The 23,666-nt window shown below is 29.8% G+C and overlaps 2 protein-coding genes across 12 annotated transcripts in view; both read right to left on the minus strand.

Moving 5' to 3' along the window:
* Positions 1-108: 108 nt before the first annotated feature.
* LOC141454134 (uncharacterized) lies at positions 109-17,995 on the minus strand. Of its 2 annotated transcripts, none has more exons than XM_074128013.1 (22): positions 17,876-17,995; positions 17,322-17,411; positions 17,002-17,186; positions 16,786-16,920; positions 16,023-16,180; positions 15,787-15,921; positions 14,703-14,811; positions 14,039-14,221; positions 12,917-13,102; positions 12,634-12,841; positions 12,395-12,561; positions 12,131-12,301; positions 11,254-11,392; positions 10,058-10,215; positions 9,778-9,962; positions 9,441-9,612; positions 7,394-9,166; positions 7,154-7,321; positions 6,683-6,817; positions 5,937-6,213; positions 5,729-5,832; positions 109-546 (listed from the first exon to the last, which is right to left on the minus strand). In XM_074128013.1, the coding sequence occupies exons 1-22, from the start codon at positions 17,910-17,912 to the stop codon at positions 313-315; spliced, it is 5,109 nt and encodes a 1,702-aa protein (XP_073984114.1). In that variant the 5' UTR covers positions 17,913-17,995; the 3' UTR covers positions 109-312. The 2 variants fall into 2 exon arrangements, with proteins under 2 accessions (XP_073984114.1, XP_073984113.1); XM_074128012.1 differs by having other exon boundaries at positions 7,154-7,324.
* A 3,012-nt stretch (positions 17,996-21,007) lies between these two features.
* Positions 21,008-23,666, minus strand: part of LOC141454133 (uncharacterized) — a 113,970-nt gene continuing 111,311 nt past the window's right edge. For 9 of the 10 annotated variants that reach the window (XR_012458461.1, XR_012458460.1, XM_074128006.1 and 6 more), the window contains 2 exons: positions 22,859-23,010; positions 21,008-22,000 (listed from right to left, as the gene is read on the minus strand). Coding sequence is in view for 8 of the 10 variants with exons in the window: in XM_074128006.1 (XP_073984107.1) it covers positions 21,853-22,000; positions 22,859-23,010 (300 nt within the window). In the remaining 2 variants the exon portion in view is untranslated. Of the gene's footprint in view, positions 22,001-22,858; positions 23,011-23,666 lie in introns of those variants that run through there. The other variant, XM_074128011.1, reaches the window with a different exon arrangement.

The raw sequence follows: 23,666 nt of genomic DNA on the forward strand, positions 1-23,666 counted from the left end.
CTTCCTGAATCCAACATAGCTGGAGAAAATGAACTCGGATCTCACACAAACTCTTTAATAAAATCACAATAAAAAATAAATAAATAAACAATAAACGCTTTTAGTATATTTTGGATCAGGGTAGTTTATTTTGACTAGAATTCAACTACAAACACTTTTCTTTAAACAATTTAAATAAGGCACAAATATTTATTTAAAAATATAACAATAAATTCCTCATACTGACGTTACCATAAAGGCCCTGAATTCTTTAAAATATAATAAAATATTACGAATAATAATAATGATTACTTTGTAATCTATACAAGTACGTTACAGTAGTATAGTAAATCCCACTATAAAAAAGTAAATAATTAAGATGTATCTTTCAGCACGAACTGATATTGATTTTTCTGAAGTAAATTCATTATAAGAAGGCTCTGACAGATATTTTGTTAAATCATATTTTTGTAAATCATCTAAACTATTAAAAGCTGTTTGATTTAAAACAAAAGCAGCTGAAGGAGGTAAGGAATAAATTGTGTCCTTTTTTATAAATCTCAAAGCCTGAAAATAATAAATATTTAGCTTGTACTACTTTTTTATAAAGTTTGACTCCACACTCCTTAAGATGAAAGAATAACCTACATTTCTAAAACCATGCACTGACGTCATTTTGTAGAATTAGAATTACTGAGAAAGAACCTTAAAGCGTATATTTCATTCTAGTAATCAATACTTACCTTAACTCTGTCAAAACGTAAAAATCTTAGAATTTCAAATGTAGGTGATACGCTCGTATATGCTCATATGCTTGCATTAAGAAAACTTTTCAAGTTTATAATTGAAGAATTGCAATAGTTTTTTACTCGCTCTTACACCAATTGCATATTACTAACAGGGTGCCCCAGAGGGCAAGACTTGAGCTCAAGTGACTTTTATTCATACACCCTGCACAAAATCTCACCTAAGAGCCTCTACCAAATAGAACCTTTTACCATCTATCTAAAATATCACAGATTATTTCTGAAATACAAATCTTACTTCTTTTCCTCTCCTAAAATATCTACCACTGACCAAGTAATCTGATCAAGCACTGATCAAGTAGTGATGGGCTATTAGAGCGGACTCGTTCCACTGGAACGAGTCCGATGGTGGAACGAGTTGATTCAAATCCCTATTTTAAAAAAAAGTGATTCCGCCCCGCCCCAAAAAATTGAGGCAAATTAAAATGAAAATAATTAATACTGTAGTCGTTTACACTAAAATAAAACTCACTTAAGGCTACTATGTAGAAGTTCACTGACACATTCCAACTTGTAAGAGGAATCCACACCAAAATACAAAATCTGGCGAGCTTAAATACTGATGCTTGAAGAATAAAATAAGTTCCAAGGTTTTTTTAGAATATCGATTCTAAAATAATATTCATTTTATTATTTTGTTAATTTCTAAACAAAAGTAGGGGTCGATCTAAGACAGGGAGTCGAAGGAAAAATAATTTCGTACCCAATATAGCGAACCTTGCAAAGAAACACCAGGCACACCCATCTCGTTAATTAAAAAGCAATGCTGTAGTTACTTTACTTATTATTTAATATTTTATTTTACATATAGAAAATGCTGTGTGCTTAATCTTTAACTTAGCGGCTGGACGCTCTTTCTCTTATCTTCATTGGCGAAAGTTAAATCGTGTACATGTTATTACGACGATCAAAGTAATACTGAGCTAAAAAATAGTATTACCTAACTGGTTTACTTACTGCTGTATCCCTCCCACTCTATCACCTACTTCACAAACATTCGTCGATTGGAAATGGGTTGTAGTTTAATATTCGTTTCATTTGAAAACAAAAAACATTATAACGCTTTCTCAAGATGTTTTTAATTTTTAAAAATTTGTTTTTGTCCATTACTCTTATAATATACGAAGAATTTCGAATAAAATATAATATACAAACACAGAATGATCTAGAGTGCAGGTGGAGTCAGTCGGCGTTGTCATGGTGATGGAACCGTTTAACGACTCCGGCCCAACACCAGCAATTTCATTGGTTAAATCCACTGGAATTGGTGGAGTCAAATCCGGAGTGATTTAAATCCTTTTGAAACCGGACTCGTTCCATTTTTTCGTTCACTGAATCTAGCCAATAGAAAATGCTGGAGCTGGAACCGGAGTCGTTAAACGGTTCCATCACCATGACAACGCCGACTGACTCCACCTGCATTCTAGATCATTTGTGTTTGTATATTATATTTTATTTAAAATTCTTCGTATTTTACAAGAGTAATGGACAAAAACAAATTTTTAAAACTTAAAAACATCTTGAGAAAGCGTTATAATGTTTTTTGTTTTCAAATGAAACAAATATTTAACTAAAACCTACTTCCAATCGACGAATGTTTGTGAAATAGGTGATAGAGTGGGAGGGATACAGCAGTAAGTAAAGCAGTTAGGTAATACTATTTTTTAGCTCAGTATTACTTTGATCGTCGTCATGACATGTACACGATTTAACTTTCGCCAATGAAGATAAGAGAAAGAGCGTCCAGCCGCTAAGTTAAAGATTTGGCACACAGCTTTTTCTTTTTGTAAAATAATAAGATATTTTAAAAGCTTGATATTAATTCATAGTAAATAAATATTTCTTTCTTTATGAGTAATTATCATTTTGTTTGAAGGGTTATAATTTTTTTTTATGGGAATAATTTCCTACCCATTTGCGTTTTTCTTCTTGAATCAAGTTAACTCCGGTGGTCAAGCTAGATAACGACAAAACTGCAGTTGCTTTAATTTTTATATTTGACTAGCCTATTTTTGTTAATATTTGGTTACGTTGTTAATTTTATATTTATCAGATCAATTGGGAATTAGGGAACTACTTAATGTGTGTTAAAGAAATATAGTTTTGTTATTAACTGGAAAAGCTAACTTTTAATTATTTATTTAATTACAATGCGTGACATTTGTACAAATGCATAGGGTAAGTACAGACTGGAATCAGTGAACGAGTTGTTGGAATCGATTCCAACCCTGGAACTGATTCAAATCCAACGACTCCAAACGCGGACTCGTTCTGCCCATCACTATGATCAAGTAATGGTACCTATTGCTAGTGATGGGCTATTTGAGCGGACTCGTTCCATTGGAACGAGTCCGATGGTGGAACGAGTTGATTCAAATCCCTATTTTTAAAAAAAGTGATTCCGCCCCGCCCCAAAAAATTTAGGCAAATAAAAATGAAAATGAGGCAGCAGAAGGTTTGGAACGATTAAACATAAGAACAAATGTCACGCAATTTATTATATTATTATATCATTAAATGTTAGCTTTCCCAGTTAATAACAAAACTATATTTCTTTAACACACATTGAGTACTATCCCTAATTTCCAATTGCTCTGATAAATATAAAATTAACAACGTAATACAAAAATTAACACAAAAATAGGCTAGTCAAATATAAATTAAAGCAATGCAGTTTTGTCATTATCTAGCTTGACCACTAGAAGACTGGAGTTAACTTACTTCAAGAGTATTCAAGGTAGAGAAACGGAAATGGGTAGGAAATTATTCCATAAAAATTCTAACCCTTCAAAATTATAATTACTCATAATATTTATTTACTAAGAATTGAATATCAAGCTTTTAAAATATTATCTTATTGTTTTACAAAAAGAAAAAGCTGTGTGCTTAATCTTAAACTTAGCGCTGGACACTTACTCTCATCTTCATTGGCGTAATTTTGAACGTGTACATGTCAGCTAGACGGTCAAAGTAAAACTGGGCCAAAATTTAGTATTACCTAACTGGTTTACTTAGTGTAGTATCCCTCCCACTCTATCACCTATTTCACAAACATTCATCGATTAAAAATATTTTTTAGTTAAATATTCGTTTCATTGGAATACAAAAAACATTATAACGCTTTCTTAAGATGATTTGAATTTTTAAAATTTGTTTTTGTCCATTACTCTTATAAAATACGAAGAATTTCAAATAAAATATAATATACAAACACAGAATGATCTAGTGTGCAGGTGGAGTCAGTCGTAGTTACCATGACAACGGAACCGTTAAACGACTCCGGCCCAGCTCTAGCATTTTCATTGGTTAAATCCACTGGAGTTGGTGGAGTCGAATCCGGAGTGATTTAAATCCTTTTGAAACCGGACTCGTTCCATTTTTTCGTTCACTGAATCTAGCCAATAGAAATTGCTGGAGCTGGAACCGGAGTTGTTTAACGGTTCCATTGCTATGGTAACGAGGACTGACTCCACCTGCACACTAGATCATTGTGTTTGTATATTATATTTTATTTGAAATTCTTCGTATTTTATAAGAGTAATGGACAAAAACAAATTTTAAAAATTAAAATCATCTTAAGAAAGCGTTATAATGTTTTTTGTATTCAAATAAAACGAATATTTAACTAAAAATTATTTCCAATCGATGAATGTTTGTGAAATTGGTGATAGAGTGGGAGGGATACTGCAGTAAGTAAACCAATTAGGTAATACTAAATTTTGGCTCAGTGTTACTTTGACTGTCTCACGGTCATGTACACGGTTAAACTTACCCAATGAAGATAAGAATAAGAGTGTCCAGCGCTATGTTAAAGATTAAGCACACAGCTTTTTCTTTTCGTAAGATAATGAGATAATATTTTTAAAGCTTGATATACAAGTCCTAGTAAATAAATATTTCTTTATTTATGAGTAATTATCATTTTGCTTGAAGGGTTAGATTTTTTTTTATGGGAATAATTTCCTACCCATTTCCGTTTCTCTATCTTGGATCCTCTTGAAGCACATTAACTCCAGTCTTCCAGTGGTCAAGCTAGATAATGACTAAACAGCATTGCTTTAATTTTTATAATTGACTAGTCTATTTTTATGTTAATTTTTGTGTTACGTTGTTAATTTTATATTTATCAGTGCAATTGGAAATTAGGGATAGTACTCAATGTGTGTTAAAGAAATATAGTTTTGTTATTAACTGGGAAAGCTAACATTTAATGATATTTTTTAATAAATTGCGTGACAATGTTACTAATGCATAGGGTAAGTACAGAGACCGGAATCGGTGAACGAGTTGTTGGAATCGATTCCAACCCTGGAACTGATTCAAATCCAACGAGTCCAAAGACGGACTCGTTCTGCCCATCACTACCTATTGCCCAAAGCCCATCATCACAACTCTTGCTCTAAAAACTGACCATTCTGCTTATCTTGTATAGATAAATGGCCACCCCAGCATGCCCAGCCATTACGATCACCGATCCACTTAACTACACTCAACCCAAAGACTAAAAATAAACTTTTCGAATCATAAACAGAATTTTAACCTGGAGGCATCATAAGCTTTTCTCCAAAGTTTCTTCAATCCCTTACTGCTTCAGTCTTTAATCTCCCTCTAATTTGGAGCTTGCTCAAAGCCTTGAATGCAGAATGAATTGACAGAAAAAGTTCTCAACTTCCTTTTTGACTCAAAAAACTACCAAATAGCAATCAATTATAACAATGACCAAGAACTCTCTTTGTCTAAATTCTGCAGCCGTGCTGCAGAATTGATTCGTATGCTTCAAGTTATGCTTATTTTCAGCATGAGCTCCTCTAGATACCTGCATACCTAATATAACGTAATAAAACTACCATTTACAAAAAGCAAATTTTTTCGGACTAACTACACTCGAGAAAAGTTTGGGAAAGTTTTAAACTAGTTTTTGTAAAAATTTGATGTTGGCTTGCCTGTTGACGATATTTCACAATACACTCCATAGCTTCTGCACTAATTTCACTCAGGGCCTTAAAATTATTTGTAAACATTTCATATAATTCATCTGTAGACAAACCTGAAATAAATAACAAATATAGTTCCTAAACAGGTTATATCACTTACAATATCAAAAATTTTTGAAACGATACAATATCCACAAATAAAAATCAAAATAATTACCAGCAATTATAACACCTAAAGTATTTACATCTGCTGCAGTCCAGTTTTCAATCGAACCAAAAGCCTTTTCATTCATCGCTATTCTAATCATTTTATCTAAACATTGTGGATTACAGGTTAATATTTTTCCTAAAATCTTAGACGATTGAAGAAATATTTCTGGACTCAAAAATTTTGATAGAGGTAGTAAATGGCACATCAGTGGACCCAAGGACACAACAGATTCCAGATTCAAAGGGAAGGCTGTTTTACCAATTTCATTGGCCAAATATAATTTCTGAAATATTAAATAATTATTAGTATTTTAAAGATGCATCAGTTTTTGTTAAAAATATTTTACAGTGTTTTTTTAGGTACTGGGTGGAGTGAACCTCGGCCAGGACATTCAAACTTCAAATTGACAAGCGCTCTAATAAGCCTCAGAATGCCAAATCTTGTAATGGATAGCTAGTATAATAAAACTATTGCTGTATTTATTAATTTAATTTTAAGAATATATTTCCTGAGTTAGGAAACTGACATAGACAATTACTAGGAATGAGGGCATTTCTTAACAAGAAATACAGGAAGTAAAAAGTATTGATTCATTTGTGAATGTACTGTTTTTAAATTCTTGAAAATAAAACAAATAAGAATATTTTCTTTGTCCTAGTCTCTAATTTTCTAGTCTTCACCATTAAGTCTTGAAAATCTTTAACTTTCTCTAAAGATAAATAAACTGAATTTAAGAAAGGCTTAATTCTTACAGCAGGTTTACTGCCATACATCCCTAAGATGTGCAAGGATTCCAGTATCCATGGCTTTGTTAAATTTAAATCCAATCTTTTTATATCAGTTATCTGCGCAGCGCCAACTAACTTCCCAAGTAAATGAAATTCAAGCTGGAAAATAAGAATGCAAGAATCACTTTCATAGAAAAAAGAAATGCAAATGTATTATACTAATCATCTAGATAAGAACTAGAACTAACCTATTTTATTCTTATCAGCAACTATTTATTTTGAAATTAATTTAATAAATATATTCAACTTAAAATAAACATTTATGAAAGGAAAATTAGTAAAACAAATTAAAAACTTCAGTAATAATATATATATTTGTAGTTAGAGAGGATCATCTATTGAAAAGTGAAATCTCGTTCTCTAAGTAACTAATAAGTTGAGTTACAATAACAATAGAATAATTTTTGTTTGAATTAAATACAACTTTCTTCTCACCTTCTGAATTCGTTTCCATATTAACATTTGTAGAGTTCTTGATAAATTCATTTGACCAAACATATCTACACAATTGTTTAATTCTTCATCAGACATCATAGTAATGAAATCTTCAGTTACGATAATTTCAATAATGTTTCCTAATATCCGAATCTGAGCGCAAGTTATCTGCTACAATGAGATTATAGTAGTAATAAACAAAAAGCAGTATAATAATAATTTAAACAAAAAGCTATTTACCTTTCTAGAAATACTTCTTCTTAATATAGATCTTCGATTATTTTGTATGGCAATCGGAATATCGGAAGCATTTAAGTTTTTTTCGCTAGTGACTACTGTACTTCTTCCTTTAGAAGAGTTTTCATGAGTGATATCGCCAAAGGATTCATTAGGTAAAATTGCAGAATTGATATTTTCTTGATCAGAATAACTGTTCATTTCGGTTCTAGTTTCATTCGTGCTTTCTAGAGTAATAAAACTTGGTTTAGTCTTTGAGAAAATTTTAAATAATTTTTTCACTTTATCATTGAAAAGTAATCCTGTGGTTGTCTTCGTAGTTAACTCGGTTTCCTTATCATTTTGAGTACTATTTGAAACAACAACTTCTGAACTATTGGATTCTTCTTTTACATGAAACTTATTGATTTCAATATCTTGTGGGACTGTAATAGTTACCGGACTTACAACTTCTAGCGTACTTGTTGAAAAGCTTGGGGTGGAAAAATCAAAGAAATCATTTATAGTTTCGGAATCTGTGTTATTTACCACAGAGAAACTGGGAATTTTTGTAGGAGAAGTGTTCGCAGTACTTTCATTATATGATATAACAGCAGGTTTGGGTTTGGAGATAAATCTAAATAATTTTTTCAATTTATTTTTGAAAATCTGTTTAGTCGTTTTTATTGCAGACTCAGCTACCTTTTCATTGTGTGAATGATTTATAAAATTATTTAATTGTACACTTGAAGTTTGACGCTCTTCAGAATTATTTGAAAAGCCTTTTGATTGAAACTGATTTTCACTTCCTTGCAAAGCATCAATAGTGGTTATTTCAGGTATATGTATATCAAAAGTACTGCTTAAATCAGAAATGGTATGAGTACTGTTCTTATCAATATTCTGGAAATCTATAAAAGTCTCTTCGGTCGTAGTTAGCAAATCTGGAGTATAACTGCTACTTAAATTTGTGTTGTAATATTGAGATGTAAAATTGAGAAAGAGAGTTGACACAGTAGGATCTTCAAGAAATGATTCAGTCCAAGAGGACTTGACTTTATCTTTAAAAGAAGTTGTGCTGATCATTTCACTAATATTCTCATTTGTGGCAGAATTATAAACAGTAGGTTGCAATGTTGATGTATTAATAAATGTCAGTCGATCAACATCTTTAATTATCAGTTCTCTCTCAGTTGATTTCTGAAAAACATCTTTATAATCCTCAGTAATACTGCTTCTAGATAACGTGGTATGGACATTTTCTTTTTCATAGGGTGAGGTAAAGATATTTGCCTCTTCGGTTTCGCCTCTAATCTTATTTAATTCAGAAATATAAATTTGAGTACTAACTAAAATGCCATTAATATCCTTGAAGTGTTCAGTACTTGAATTAGACTTAGTATCTTGAAAAGAATTTCCATTGCCATGATAATTAATGGTCACGTTATCTTTATTTGAAGAACTTTCTTGTACGCTGTATTCACTCTGTGCGGCTATAGTCGTACTATCAACCTGTGATGGAGCAACATCTGATAGTGTACCAACTAAAGTACTAGAATAACCACTATTTTCTAAACTGTTATCTTCGCTGTTGCCTATAACTTTTCTAGTCTCAATATGTACATCTAATAATGATACATTCTGGAAAATTGCCTTATCATAAAGAAGTTCCACTGGTTTAGGAAATATAATACTATTTTCTTGCATTATCAACCCATCTAATAACCAGCTTACTAATTTTTGTAAAGATTGTATGAAGAGTTCATTTTCGGCTTTTTCGAGTTTTCGGGCACAAGTCTAAAACATCAAGATTCAAATTTTTATTGCACTTCAATAATAATATTTATTTGCTTTAATCTCTTTACGTGTGCAGCACAAAAAAGTTTTAGCTAATATGTATTAAAACAAAAATGCTTATTTGCCAAATTTCTTGGAGCTCCCAATGCTGGAACTCCAGTTTTTTCTAAAGTCAAAATACTGCTAGTTATTGCCTAGTTACTAGTTTTTATTTAAAAATAAATACTGACTTAAAAAAAAAAAATTCTGATTTAATCTTTAATGAGTAACTTACTTCAAAAAAAGGAGAGGGTTTTGGCCAATCCATAAGCTGATGATAGTTTAGAGTTATTAAATCAGCTGCTTGCATTAAAAATCTATTTTCAATTAAATGAAGTTCATCAGCTACAATTAATAACATATCTCCAAGTGTAACTAGCGATTGTGGAGTCCAGGTCTTAATATCACTGAAAGTAATAATCAATTAATGAGAAGTCGGTAACGATGTCAGAATAAAATACATGGAATAAGTGTGTAAAGCATGTTCGAAGATTCTGCACTAATGTAAAATTTGGCTAAGCTCTGCTGAAAAGATTTTTGAATTTTTTAAATTAATGAGTAAAGACAAATACCCAAATGTTGTTTTAACTAGACTTGCTATTGCTTTCCGTTCGTTTGAATTTGCACAAGTCCTACGATCCAGATAACCGCTCTCTAACATGAGTTTAAAATCTCTGGAATTAATATCTTTCATAAAATATTCTGGTAAAAACAGTGTTAAATTCCCTAAATTAAATAAACTATAGTCTGTGCTTCCCTAAAATGAAAAATCAAACAATATTTGTAAGTATTAATAAATTTTATACACATAGAAAATTATAAAAAGTAGGCACTAAATTTTAATAAATTTACATAGACTTCCATGTAACTTTTAGCTATATTTCTCAATTTCTCTTTTGAAGCTGCAACCATAAGTTCTGAAAGTGAACATCTACCAATTGCTCTAACAATATCTTCAATATTTTCAGAGGTAACCAAATCTTCAACTGGAAGTGATGTGAGTACATATCCTAAAAAACAATTTTATATTGACATAGAAAGTGATTGATTAAATCACAAGAAAACATTATTAATGAAACCCAAACAATATGAACATGACTACGAAACCTAAACAGTACTAAAATAAAATAACAAGTTTAAAAAAAAGTAGTCTCAGTCTAAGAAGTCATTTTGCTAAGTGAGTATAATACTCAATTCCCAACTCCAGAAGTTGTCTTTGTTTTTGGAAGGATATTTATTTTTAAACGAATTTTTCCTTTGCCTATGCTTTTTTTAAATTCTAGGTCGCTGGATCTATCTATATCAACTAAATGAAAACTAAAGTGATGCCTATTTTTTCAGGCGGGCTTTACGTCCAAGTACCAATTAGGTGTCGTGGACGGAGGCGACTAGCAAACAACTTTACTGTGCATTTCTTTTATTAACTATTAAATAAAATCCAAGGATAATGCCAATTTCAGTCATTATTTTTTTATTTTTACCGAGGGTCTAGGTCATCTTCAAGGCTTATGTTATTGACAATTACAATTTTTGTTTATATTGTTATTGGTAAAGTTAGTGAGTCTTCTAGTCCTGTCTGCTTATGAACTCATTATGAACAATGAACTACTTACTTGAACAACTTAACAATGAACAATGTAATCAAATTATTGTAACTGTCAATAATGTAAGCCCTGAAGATGACCTAGTCCCTTGGTCGAAAGCTCGGCAAACATAAAAAAATAATGACTGAAATTGGCATTATTCTTTTCTTCTGGATTAATGAATCAGTCACCGAAAAAAAAAAGAACAATACAAATTTCTGTTGCACATAAGCACATTCAAATCGCCGACTGCACATACATATGTACAAACATTATATCTGAATAGTAAACCATTTAAGACTTTTTGGTACTTTATTGGATCGGCATTACAACGTTAATTTCTTTATTTCTACCTCCCTCAAATTAATTTTCAATTCATTTTTCTCGGATCTGAGAAAGAGAGCCACTGTTCAAAATCTTGATAACTTGAACGATTCATTCCAATCAAATAGTTAAAATAAATACCTCCTACTGCTTCAATATCAGATTCAGTCAAATACGATATGATACTCTCAGAAATGTAGTGTTGTAAAAGTAGGCTTTTCATTTCCAAATATTCATACAGCTTTCTGACGGCACAACTTTGTAAATTTTTTGGAAAGTCCTAAAAAATAACAAATTTCTTAAAATTAATACAATAATAAAATTATGAAGGAATGAAATATTTTTCATTAATAAATACGAATGGAAAGCCTCATTTCTCTTAAACATTTACTGTTAGTGAGATAGAATGAAAATTTTGGTTTCGAACGTGAATTTTTTTGAGTAGTTAATAATATGTATTGTATTAACTTATCCCATTTCTATTGAAATTCCCAAAAGGGGAGTAGCGAATTTGGGCGAAATGTCAAAAGAAGAAATCATCAAAATAAGAAAAGCAATATTACAGTAACGCACTCTTCTGTAGGAAGACTTAATTAAACTTTTTATTATTATTTTATTAACCACGAGACATTCAGATTTCTTTATTACATTTCTTTAAAGATGACTATAAGGCTATAATAATTAGCTTGCATAAAAACTTATCGAATCCTAGAACAATTTTCTGAAAAACTAACAAATTTTTGACTATTATTAGTCAGTTAACAAGTCATTCATCCTTGATTTTATCCAGCATTTCGGACCTAACTATAATTTCAACTGTTATTCACTTGTTATAATGTTTCAAATGGGCATTACAAACGTGAGAATTATCTTTTTGTGAAAATTAATTTAGACCCTGACTTTTTTAAATTAGAATATATACAATAGAAGTAAAAACAATTAAATCATGTTTCATAGAAAAAAAATCTCTTTATCAACTTTTATTTGCCAAGTTGTCTAGATACAAAAATAAGTTTACCTTTCCTGTTTCTCTTAAGTAACGATTGTATTGAGCGATTAAAACGATGAACTCCCCTGCATTAGACGTTAATATGTGATTACAAGATAATCCTCCAATAAAAATATAATGTGAAATTTTATAATTTTTATTAAAAAGAGTTCCTCTAGCTTCTTCAAAAAGAATTGATAACTGAAAATTAAAATTTTGGCAGAATTTAACAAGAGCTTTTCATCATACAATTCACAAAATAATGTTGACAAATAAATTGTAATATAAACTTACAAATCCTTCAGGTAGATTACTTATTGCTGATGAATAATTAATTTTTAAATTATAAATGGATTGTATAAAAATTTCACTAAAATTTCTTATATATTTAGATGGCAATAAACCAACCAATGCTGTTGCATCTGGATTGTATAGCAGTTCTCTGAAATTTGTTTCTGATGCTGTAAACAAAACTTTGTTAAATTTTTATATGAAATGCATTAGAAAACAATAAAAATATTTACGAAACAGACCTAAATCAGTCCATATTTTATTGAGAATTATTACTGAGCGTGGTAGATTATTTGCTGGCATATTTGACAGCAAATGATAATATATATTTGAAGGTAACGTAACTTCTGTAATTTGAGCTGCAGAGATCACTTGGAGTAATTCATAACATTCATAAATTAATGGAGAATGTAATGTGATTGCTCTTCCTCTGGACGTTAAATAAAAGGCCTAGAAAATTGATAAAATAAATTAAATAAATTTCTAGAAATAATGGCAAACCACTGTATTAATATACAACTTCACCTGTATTTCTGTTAATAAGGGAGATTGTAGCTGGACGAGTGTAGATAGTGTTATTGATGATTTATTTAGAGAATTATCTAAGATATCAGGGGCCAAAGTAAAGACAAATTTGTTGATGTACAATAAATTACTTTGGTTTAAATAATTAGGAGATAAATTTTCTTTTCGCATGTGATATAAAACAATCTGAAAAAAAAAAATTAAATTCGAAACAGAAGAGAGAATTTTATCATAGTTTATTTGTGGATTATCTTTTAATTTGTTTAGTGTAAAATTATGTGATAGTAAACCTCTAACTTAGGACTTAAACTTGAAACCGCACTTAACTACATCTTGCCTCTTCAAATTGAAGATTTCAATGTATCGTACATTGATATTATGTAGCAGATACAACATTAGTCAAGTACAATAAAGGAGTTCTTAAAATTGCAGTTCTTTGAAACCCAAAAATGGTGATACTACGTTTTGGAGATATACTGTACATGCTTCGTGAACAAATAAGAGAGAAAGAGAGTGTGAGAGAGAGAACGTTGCTAGTACATGTTTTTCAAATTGAGAGTACTTCAAACTAATACTTTCGTGAAAATTTAAATAATCAAAATACTTTCACTTATGAGCAGCAAGAGAAACTGAAAATTATGAAAGAAATCTCTTCCAATTACCAAGAGTACTGATTGATAATGTTGAAACTGTTTCCTTGAAGTAAGGTGATTGTTGTAGATCCTATGGTAATTTCTACCCGATACTTAATTGGCATTAATTAAAAGAAGTAAATGGCCCATCATATTGGGTTAACTTGGCCGATCATGTTGTGAACGTTCCTTAAAAAAGTAAGGTAATATAACATATTTCGTCATTTGGCTGCAAGGCCTAAGAATCAGGGAGAAATTCATACTCTTCTAATTCTAATATAACAGTAAATTTGTTGAAATCTATGAGGAACCAAGAAATCCGAAATGATTATCAGATTATTATTTTGTGAGTAGTTTCCTTAATTGTTCATTATCCGTTTTTACTTGATTTCATTCAATAACATTTTGAACGCTAGGAGAAATGATGAATGCATAAAGGAGATGACAATGTTAAATGTATTACTACATTTAAAAAAAAAATATTGCTTACTTGTTTGGCGGAAAACATTGAATGAATGCTTTCTGGCATAGCAATTCTACTTAAATCGAAAGTGGTAGACAAACACTGCTGGATCTGTTCGGGTAATAATTTTACTTGAAGAAACTCCAGTGATTTACATTCTATTTTGTTTGGTTTTTGCTTTTCAAAGATGTAATTGTACAATGTTCTTATCTGGAATAAAAGAAAATAATGTTTTTATTTTTATATTTAAGGCGCGATTTTGAGGTCACTGGCATTCGGAGCCTAGTTCGGTGTACTGCTGGCATTCGAGCAGAGTTTCATAGATTTGAGCAGTAAAAAGCTCACAGAAAGAGCAAATTTAAGGACAGGAGCAACTTGAACCGAACCTGAGTTCTCTAAGTGGAAGTCCAATAAACTACACACTTACAACAAATATGCATGAAATCTGCAAAATATAAATGAACATATAAATGAGAGCTTAATTTAACATGTTTTCATTTTTTACAAAAGCTTTGAGCTTGACAGGATTGAAACATTTACTTATGAAAGCGTAAGATGTTGAAACCACAAAATTTCTAAGTGTTTAATGCTTAACAAATTACACAATATCAACCCCATCATATTTTAGTTATGTGTTGAAAAAGATAATCGAGTATTAGGAAACTATTAGTATGAAAGTTGTAAACATTACCTGTAAAATGGAGAAATTCATTCTTAATAGATCTAATTTATTTCGTATAAGGTTTAAATTTAATAATCTAAGATCATCTGAAGTTACACCAACCAACATTTTTTCCATCCTATGCATAAAAGAACATATACTTGATAAGGTAGTAAGAAAAACAAAATCTTGTGTCAAATACATGACTTTTCTCTATTCAAGGAGAATTCTGTATTTCAATTTGATTGCTCGTAATTCTATACAGTCGCTATATTAATTTTTTAGCTCACTTTTAAAAGTAAAGTCGCAATAAGCCATCTAAGGTGCCGAAAACAGTTGAAATTCCTTTTTAAGAAAAAAGATTTCCGAAAATTTAGACAGCCATAAAAAACAAAAACATCTGTTGTAAATTGTTCTTCCGGTTGCCTAATTTCTCCGAAACTCAGAGACAAAGATAAAATTCTATTGTCAGAAACTTGACAAAGTTTTCAGTAGATCTCTAGAGATATTACTATTAGGATTTAGCTAAAAGTAATTAATGTAGAGTGAACCTTTAAGTTAAAATACGATATGGATCCCTTAATGAAATAAACATTTTTTTACAAAATTTAGATATTTAATAAAATTAACTCGATTATTAGTCAACTATGTAGTAGAATTTCCTAAACGAAAATATTTTGTAAAGGAGGTCGCCTTTAGAGGCGAAAAGATGCCTGTGAAAGATAATTAAGTCATATGCCAGCCAACAGCATAATCAGACCATGATATGTTTTTAAAATCCACTTCCTAAAGATTTCATGCCTTTTCACGTTAAAGCTAATAACCGTATCATAATGAAGGATGGGCCAACGTTCTTTAAAAACTACGATCCATATGCCAAGAGGCATATTTCATCTTTCTTTCTGTTCGAAAAAGCTGTTGAAATACGAAATTAGAAGATACATTTCAACATGTGAAGTTTATCGGTCATAGCACGCGCATGTTTCTTCTGATTCTGAGCTGTACCGGATTTTCATTACCGGTTACAATTTGCGAACCAAAACACGCATGACGTGACGGATAACTTAGGACCATCCATACCTAAGAACCTAACCAAACCAACCTCAAATTTTACCTCTTTGTAAGGTTATCATTCCACTTGTTCAATGGCAAAGGGTATTCATAGAAAACCATCGCATATGACCATATTCTAATCGCTTTTGAATTCAAAAACCATGGAGAAAATTTTGTATTTCTTAACTGTTCCAATCTAAATAAATAAACATAAAGCAAAATTGGAAATTGAATTAAATACCTGAATTGTATTTTAACCATTTCTTAAATATGTTCAAGTTTGTACCAAATACTTACATTTTCAAACTGACATGAGATAATACGTTTGATGGACCTAGATGTTCCAAAATTGAAAATTTGTCTCCAATTAACACTTCTAAATTTGAATTAATATTGATTACTACATATTCAGCAACTACTTTTAATACAGAATCAGGTAATTCATAATTTTGTAACTGTAAATAGTGAATAAAAATATATGAATATAAAAGTAAAATGGTCATGCTTGAAATTACTTCAGGATTCGTTGAGGAAGAAATAAATAAATAAATGTTGATGTGCCTTAAATAATCATAATATTACTGTTAACTTTACCGGTAATAGCATTAACATCGAATAATTAAAAGAAAGATATATTTCTGCTACTTAAATTATAGACATTTCTATAAATTTCATTAAAGCGCATTTACAGAAAATAAACTTCAGCGTTTCAAAAGGGTTCTTTATCACCAATTTTGCTTATATACTGAACCGTGCTTGCTAAAAAAGTGTTGGTACTACGAGGAGACTGGTTCTAAAATTTCAAGACGAATGCATAGTGACAAATTATCTATGATTAAAAATATTTGGTGCGCAGTTTCGTATGATTTTTTTTTCTCACTATAAGAACATAAATAAATTTCTTTGAAACTTGTGCAAACAATCGTTAAAAATCACTGAATATAATCAACTTCGTACCCGAGATTTTCTTTAAATTTGGAATTTTACATACGTAATGAATTCCTAGCAGAACTTAAAATTAATGAATTTATTGTTTAAAAGGAATTTATAATATTCTTACACTAATGAAGAACCAGTCCATATCACTAGATAAAGAAACTGATTTCATCAACTTTCTTACAATTGCTAAATTTTCTTGCCAGCAATTTATAGCAGCGGCAATATATTCGGCTCTTATAGATGAGAAATGGGGGCTCTGTAAACAAATAATTTATAGTATTTCAATATACATATTAATTATTTAATGATAATGGTAAAAACATAGACAAACGTTTACCGGTATTAGCATTAACATCGTAGGTGACATTGAACACAATTCATTTTTGGATAATAAATTCAGTCGACCTGAATCCAAAGCATTTTGGACATTTCTTTCTTGCCGGATATATATATTTAGTATATCATCTGGAACTGCAGGATATACTTGAATATTTGCATGCCTACTAGTTTCATTAGTAGGTCCTGTATAAGAAAATATGTTAATTGAAATTTTTAGACAATAAGTATTAATAATAATTAATATATAAAGGTAAAAAGTAAATATAATAGAAAGTAACTAGACAATAAACAAAAATTGAGTAAGACATTGAAGGTTACCTTGAAGAAGAGTACAATTTTCTTTTACTTCCACAATACATCGGAATACTCTAAATTCTAATTTTTCTGTATGCACCGATGATATACTTGCTGGAACATCGAAATTATAGTCATTTATAACAACCAAAAGAATGTGATGTAAATAATTGAAGCAACTATAAATATTTCATTTATCGTAATATAAAATTAGTAAGGAAATGTAACATATAAATGCATAAATGTAATTTATATAACAATAAATAATGTATTTCAATCATTTCATAATTGTATCATTACTAATTTGAAATCACTTGTAAATGGGTTTCCAGCCTGTATATGAGGATAAATAAAAAATAAAAAAATATCTTCTTTCAAGAGTTTTACTAAGTAAAACTTTATTTCTTTAATTTTTGTAAGAAATAAAATTAATCTTGAATGAAGTCTTGAATGCTTTAAATAATGAGTTTTTCAAGTTCTTTTCCGATAATTATTAGTAAAATCTTTAAATATCTATTTTTTGAAGAAAAAAAAAACAAAAAACGCATTTTTACAATCACATATATAATAATACGTACCTAAAATAAATATATAACTAAAAAGTAAAGTAATCATGATCAGAGCCCATGTAACATTGAGTTAAAAAGAAGAGTACAACTAATATTAAAACTTTGATGCCCTTTAGTGCAAAGTGCAAAGTACATAAGTTGTAAAAAAGAAAACAATACTTTTCTTAAACAAATTCTCAACGTTACCCAGTTCACTATTTATTAAAGTTAAAATTGTTAATAGATTTATCAAATGATAAATTTATTATTTTCAAAAATTGGCATAATTCTTACTTAACCTTTTGAATCAGCTACGCCTTTTTTTCTTTGTTATTTAAAATTCTGAGTAGTTTAATAAAAACCAATCTCACGAGATTTCAGCAAATTTGGCCAAGTCCGAACTCAAAGATTTTCATTTTTGTGAACAGTTCTTATCTCAATAAATGAAAAATGAATAAGAAAATATAATTATTTCCTTTAGTACCCAATTAATATTATTAATTAATTTATTTTTTAATTTAAAATTGTATAAAAAAAACACTTCGTTCTTACCTGATTTTGAAAACTAACATTTTTTACTCAATAGTAAGAAAGAGTATTCTTACCTTATATAACTTCATCAATATCTATTTCAAACAAAGTAATAAAAAAATTGAGCTTAGGACCATCTTTTCCAATTAAAAATAACTTTTAGGGTCGGGTGAATCCTTAGATCAGGTTTACAGGTCTTTTTCATGAAAGAACACCCTCCGAAGGCAGGCAGACATCACTAAAATGCGCTACAATCACTCAAATGTTGATGCGCTTCATTAATAATAATAATACAAAAAAAAATCATAAAAATTTAACTTCTAATTTTCGAAGATTTTTTACTTAGACAATAACTTGTTAAATTTTCATTTTGGTAATTCAACCCTGAATCTGTAATTGCCGGAACTCTTGTTAAGTTATACTCACAAAACAAATATTAATAAAAGGAAAGTCATTAAACTTTATAAAATTCAACTCAGTGGTTAGAAATAATAACAAAATTTAAAAAAGTGCATGCATTTAATGAGAGTCTCAAAACAAACTCACTAAGCAATTCATCCTACGACACCACTTAAATTAATGGGTGATTAATGAAATACAGAATTCCTATGCGTAATATATTGATTCCTTTTTAAACTCCTGTTAATGAAAGACGCTTAATGAACTGCCTAAAAACGACAAAATGATCGTTTTTGGCAAGTTGCCTTGATGTGTTCGTAGCGAATTTTAAACTGACTATTCGCCACGATTACCTTAATAGATTATTGCTACATTATTATTAATATTTAAATCTAATCATACAAATGAATATTTATTGCGTTTAACGTACGTTTATTTACAAGAATTGAGAAATAGTAGGGACTACTATTTGAGTTAGGTTACTTTTATGGGATGCCTGCAACCTAGGCTTGGCCAATCTGGGTGACTCTTGAGCATCCAGCAATGATCGAGGTCTTTCACTCGAATACAGTACGAAGACCTAACAGCTGTTCTGAGGAATACATCTGTATTTGCGGCCATTGGTACTTTTAGAGAGATAGTTACTTGTACATTAAGAGTTACTTTTTGAAATCCAACCTACACTTTTCCTAGCACTATCATGTCTTTACCCTTAATTTATGCCTTAATAATCTGGCCTTGTCTTTTAATGATAGTCTCAGAAAATACCTCCCCAGGACACCTAGTGGTTGAATCCAGTCAAAGCACAGCCTAAAAAAAGAGATGAGGAAGCTATTGCATACTGTCTGATTATCATGCAATTGCTAGATTGCAATGAGAACTGTGACATTTGGGAGAAATGAGAGAACGATTTGCAAAAACAAAAAAGGTGGAGAATCCTGGTCCCTGTAAAAAGATGTTTATGTTAGGTAGCCGATATTGATATAGCTAAACTACCAACACTTAATCATTGAGCCTATTATGTCACTTTACTTAATCCCAAAATTTGACGGAATGGTTCGAAATGAAATTTCAGAGCATATTTCTTGCTTAGAAATTAAAAAAAGTAAATATTCAATTCGTACCATAAAATGTAAATTTTAACAACTCATTCAACCGTACATTAAACAAAAATAAAAAATTAAACCTAGCACGAGAAATAAATAATAATGCAACTAACCTGAAATGTTGTATACGTAATTATCTTTCTTTACCTTGTCATTTTTTGGACATCTTGCTTGATAGAATGTAATTTTATGAAATATTATATATAATTATCTTATTAGTGTTAATTAGATTATTCTTTGGATATTTAAATAATTTAATTTTTAGCTCAAATGTCTTCTTATACTTATACGTGAATGTAAACATTCCTCTTTGATGTTTCGGCAAATGCTGCTAAACACTTGAACGGAACTGAATTAGGTTACTTCAGCTCATTTGTTTACTATTAAATAAGGTTACTTTACCATACCTGGTTGAAGATACTGCAATAAAATTTAAATAATAATGTAGTTTAAATCAATAAACACCATAAATTAAAATTATTTTTGGGTAATATTTGCTAATAATAATAAAGGAAATATGCTTGTGATACGTTTGGTATCGCTATGTGATCTGAAGTTAAGTTGGAATTGCCAGCGATTTTTCGCTTTTGGATTTTGCTACTCGCACACGCGAAATTCCATTCCATCTTCTAAATATCACTTTTTCGGACTTCAGGAACAATCTTTGCGCATGACGACATACTTTAACAATAAGCTCCTCCAATCCTAGTCCGTACAAATTCACCTCTACAAAAAAAAAAAAAAAAAAAGACCGACCTACATATAACATTTTCCAGACTCTTGTTATAACGTTCACAACTAATCAACTTCTGAAGTTTTATTTAAATTATATACATTTAATTTGTTAAATGTAAATAATTTATTTACGAACATTTAGTTTGCCTTTAAATGAATATTATGTCTTTGTTTTTAGTTTTTTAAGTTATTGTTGTTTATTTACCACACGTTTCCAGTAGCATTCTATTACAATGTCCCAAAGCTCCTGATGAAGGAATGAATCCTTCCGAAACCAGGATCACAATAAAAAAGTTTTTATAATAAAGTCTTCCTCTGGCCATTGCCGAACCTTCTTATGTCTAATTGAGACAATTTTGCGGAATGAAATAGAAAGTATGTACTCTTATAATAATTTAAAATAGGTATATTTTAAAAATATTCCATCACAATTTATAAGCAATACAATAATTTTTGTCGTATCAAAAATTTTGAGTTCTTTTTTTTTGTGATACTTAGAGGCAAGAAACAAAAAAAATTAGGAATAAAAGTTGTAATCCTAATTATTGTTTAATATTATTACGTAGGTTTATTTTCATAAATTATTATTTACGTAGGTTAATATTTAAATAATAATAATGAATGAAAGATTCATAATGTGATAACAATAATTTACATTAATTAAAAAATACTTTAATAATAATCTACAAAAAAAATTGACAACAGCCAAATAAAATTGTTACATTATACAAAAAAGCTAAAGCGTATGTTATCACAAAAGCTGTATCTTTTTTTACTTTATCTTAATTATTAATTAATTTTTCTTTATGTTTGTTTAAAACGGAGCAACGATGAATTGTTAGTAAAAAAAAAAGATAAAAAAATTATAAGCACTCATCCAAAATTCTGTCAACAAATCCGTGTTTTACATACATATAAATATAAAACAAAGAATAAAATGCTAATATAAAAAAATAGATATTCTTTTAATAATCATACTGAAACAAAAACAAAATAAACTATAAAAATATACAATTTTCTTAACAAATCCGTGAATTCTGTACAAAAAATAAATAAATATGATGCAATTTGTTTAAAAAGAAAATAAATTCATTTAAAGACAATTAAGCTAAAATCTAGTAAAGTTGTTTTGTATTAAAAATTTTACAAATGAAGCTACTTTGATAATTAAAGCTTTTTTGTGATTTTTTTTTTAAAGATAACAAACAAGAACAGAAATACTACAAAGAATAAAATTTATACATAAGGATTAGCTGGAAGTGCGTCTGGTGAATTTTGGAAACGTCTGTATACAGACTGGACATATGTGAAAACACATTTCCAATCTGGTTTCCGCATGGATACCATATCTTCCACGTCTAACAAAGGATAAATATCTTCTTCCCTAAAGATTTAAACAAAGAAATAAAATTATAAGATTTCTGAAGAATTACATTTACATCATTATAAGTAACAGAGATCCTTGAAACATCAATTGAACGTAGAAATGGTTTAAACAACGAAAAAGCAAATAGTAAAAGTTTGCTACATCGATCCTAAAGGAAGCAGAAGAATCGCCGATGTAGCATACCTATTTGATGGTAAGAATCCCTTGCTTGTAACGCACGTGAAGGTTTTAAGATAGCTGGACCCGGTAAGAAATAATTACTGCGGAAAAAAGTAAAACATGAATGGAACAGCTTTTGTTTTGAAAACTGCTTAATGGCAAACCAAACAAGGAGGGTGTTGGCGTAGTGTAAGTGGGAGATCCCTAACACGAAACCTACTGTAGCTAATTTTTATTTGTTAAAATACGTTTTAATGGTAAAGCATGCGCTTCTGCCCCCGCCCACGTCACCTAAATGGTGTAGTTAGACGTTTTCGACGTCTTAAGAAATAGGTGATTAATTGACTTTGATAAGGAAAAAAATGAATAAAATTTATTTACATTCTGAACATCAAACGTATCTGGTGTTCTGGAGAATGTAATCATTTTTAGCACCGCAAGAATTTGGCAGTCTAAATTAAGTTTTTATCAGAGTTAATTTATAAATCGAACGAAAGTTAGTAGATATTTTGTTTGAATGGATGTTAAATAAATAGTCCCAATATTATGAAAATACAAGCTCGGGCATAAACTGCCAAGCAAGAAAACTAAGTACAACATTGCAGGAAATGTACCGTTCCATAATTGACAAACTTGCAGCAATTTCATAATTTTAATTACTATTGAGCCTTAAAACAAATAAAGAAATCTACTTACTCTGCAACCCGGAAGGCTAATTCAAAATTATAACGGCGATTTTGTGGTGTCAAACTATCGTAATCAAATGCATTAGGACAAAAGTGATGGATGAGTGCACAAAAAGCTAAACCGTCGCTCCAACTTGTTGAAAAATTTTCTATTTGAATGTTCTGAAAAGATAGAAAATATTCAAATTAGAAATATTATAAGTATTTAATATGATATATTCTAGGGGGAAGAAACAACACTTATTTGCAGAAGCCCTGAGAACAGCATAAGATAAAAGCAAAACCGAACTCAATACACACTAAACAAACATGAACAAAACAGAAATGTAAGCTTTAAATAAAAAGAAACGAATAGAAAAGAAGGGTAAAGAGTGAACTAATATTTAATAAATAAATGCACAAAATTCATAGAATTGTAAAATAAAGTGCAGTGCTGCCTGGAATTCGCAGTGACGTTTCAATTTTTTATTTACAAACTTAAATTTCCAGGTAAAGAAAAAAAGGAAACTGTAACTATTAGGTAATTTCATTAAATTCATGAGAAAAACGCTTTGAAACGCTGTAGTGCTTAAATTAGTATATATTGTCATTGTACAAACCTACTTCCATTTATTTAATTTTAAAAGAATAATTTTTTTTCATAAAATATAACTCTCCTCAAATAACTCCTGGGAATTACCGAAGTTTGAATTTAATATCAAGAAAACTAGACGGAATTCACATTAGGTATGAAAAAAAGCTGGGATCTGGATCTGTCATAATAATTTTTTTCATAACTTGCTGATTTTAGTTTTGTGGAAAATTAAAATATGCGATCT

This window comes from Rhodnius prolixus, unplaced genomic scaffold, assembly GCF_049639745.1.
Source record: "Rhodnius prolixus isolate KJV_2025 unplaced genomic scaffold, Rpr scaffold_9, whole genome shotgun sequence".
NCBI classification, from domain to species: Eukaryota; Metazoa; Arthropoda; class Insecta; order Hemiptera; family Reduviidae; genus Rhodnius; species Rhodnius prolixus.

Excerpts from the sequence above, each read along its gene's own strand:
- LOC141454134 (XM_074128012.1), bottom strand. The coding sequence starts at position 17,912 with ATGATTACTTTACTTTTTAGTTATATATTTATTTTAG. Across the intron at positions 16,921-17,001 it reads CGATGTTAATGCTAATACCG|AGCCCCCATTTCTCATCTAT; the intron begins GTAAACGTTTGT and ends ATTTGTTTACAG. Across the intron at positions 6,818-7,153 it reads TATGGAAACGAATTCAGAAG|CTTGAATTTCATTTACTTGG; the intron begins GTGAGAAGAAAG and ends CTTATTTTCCAG.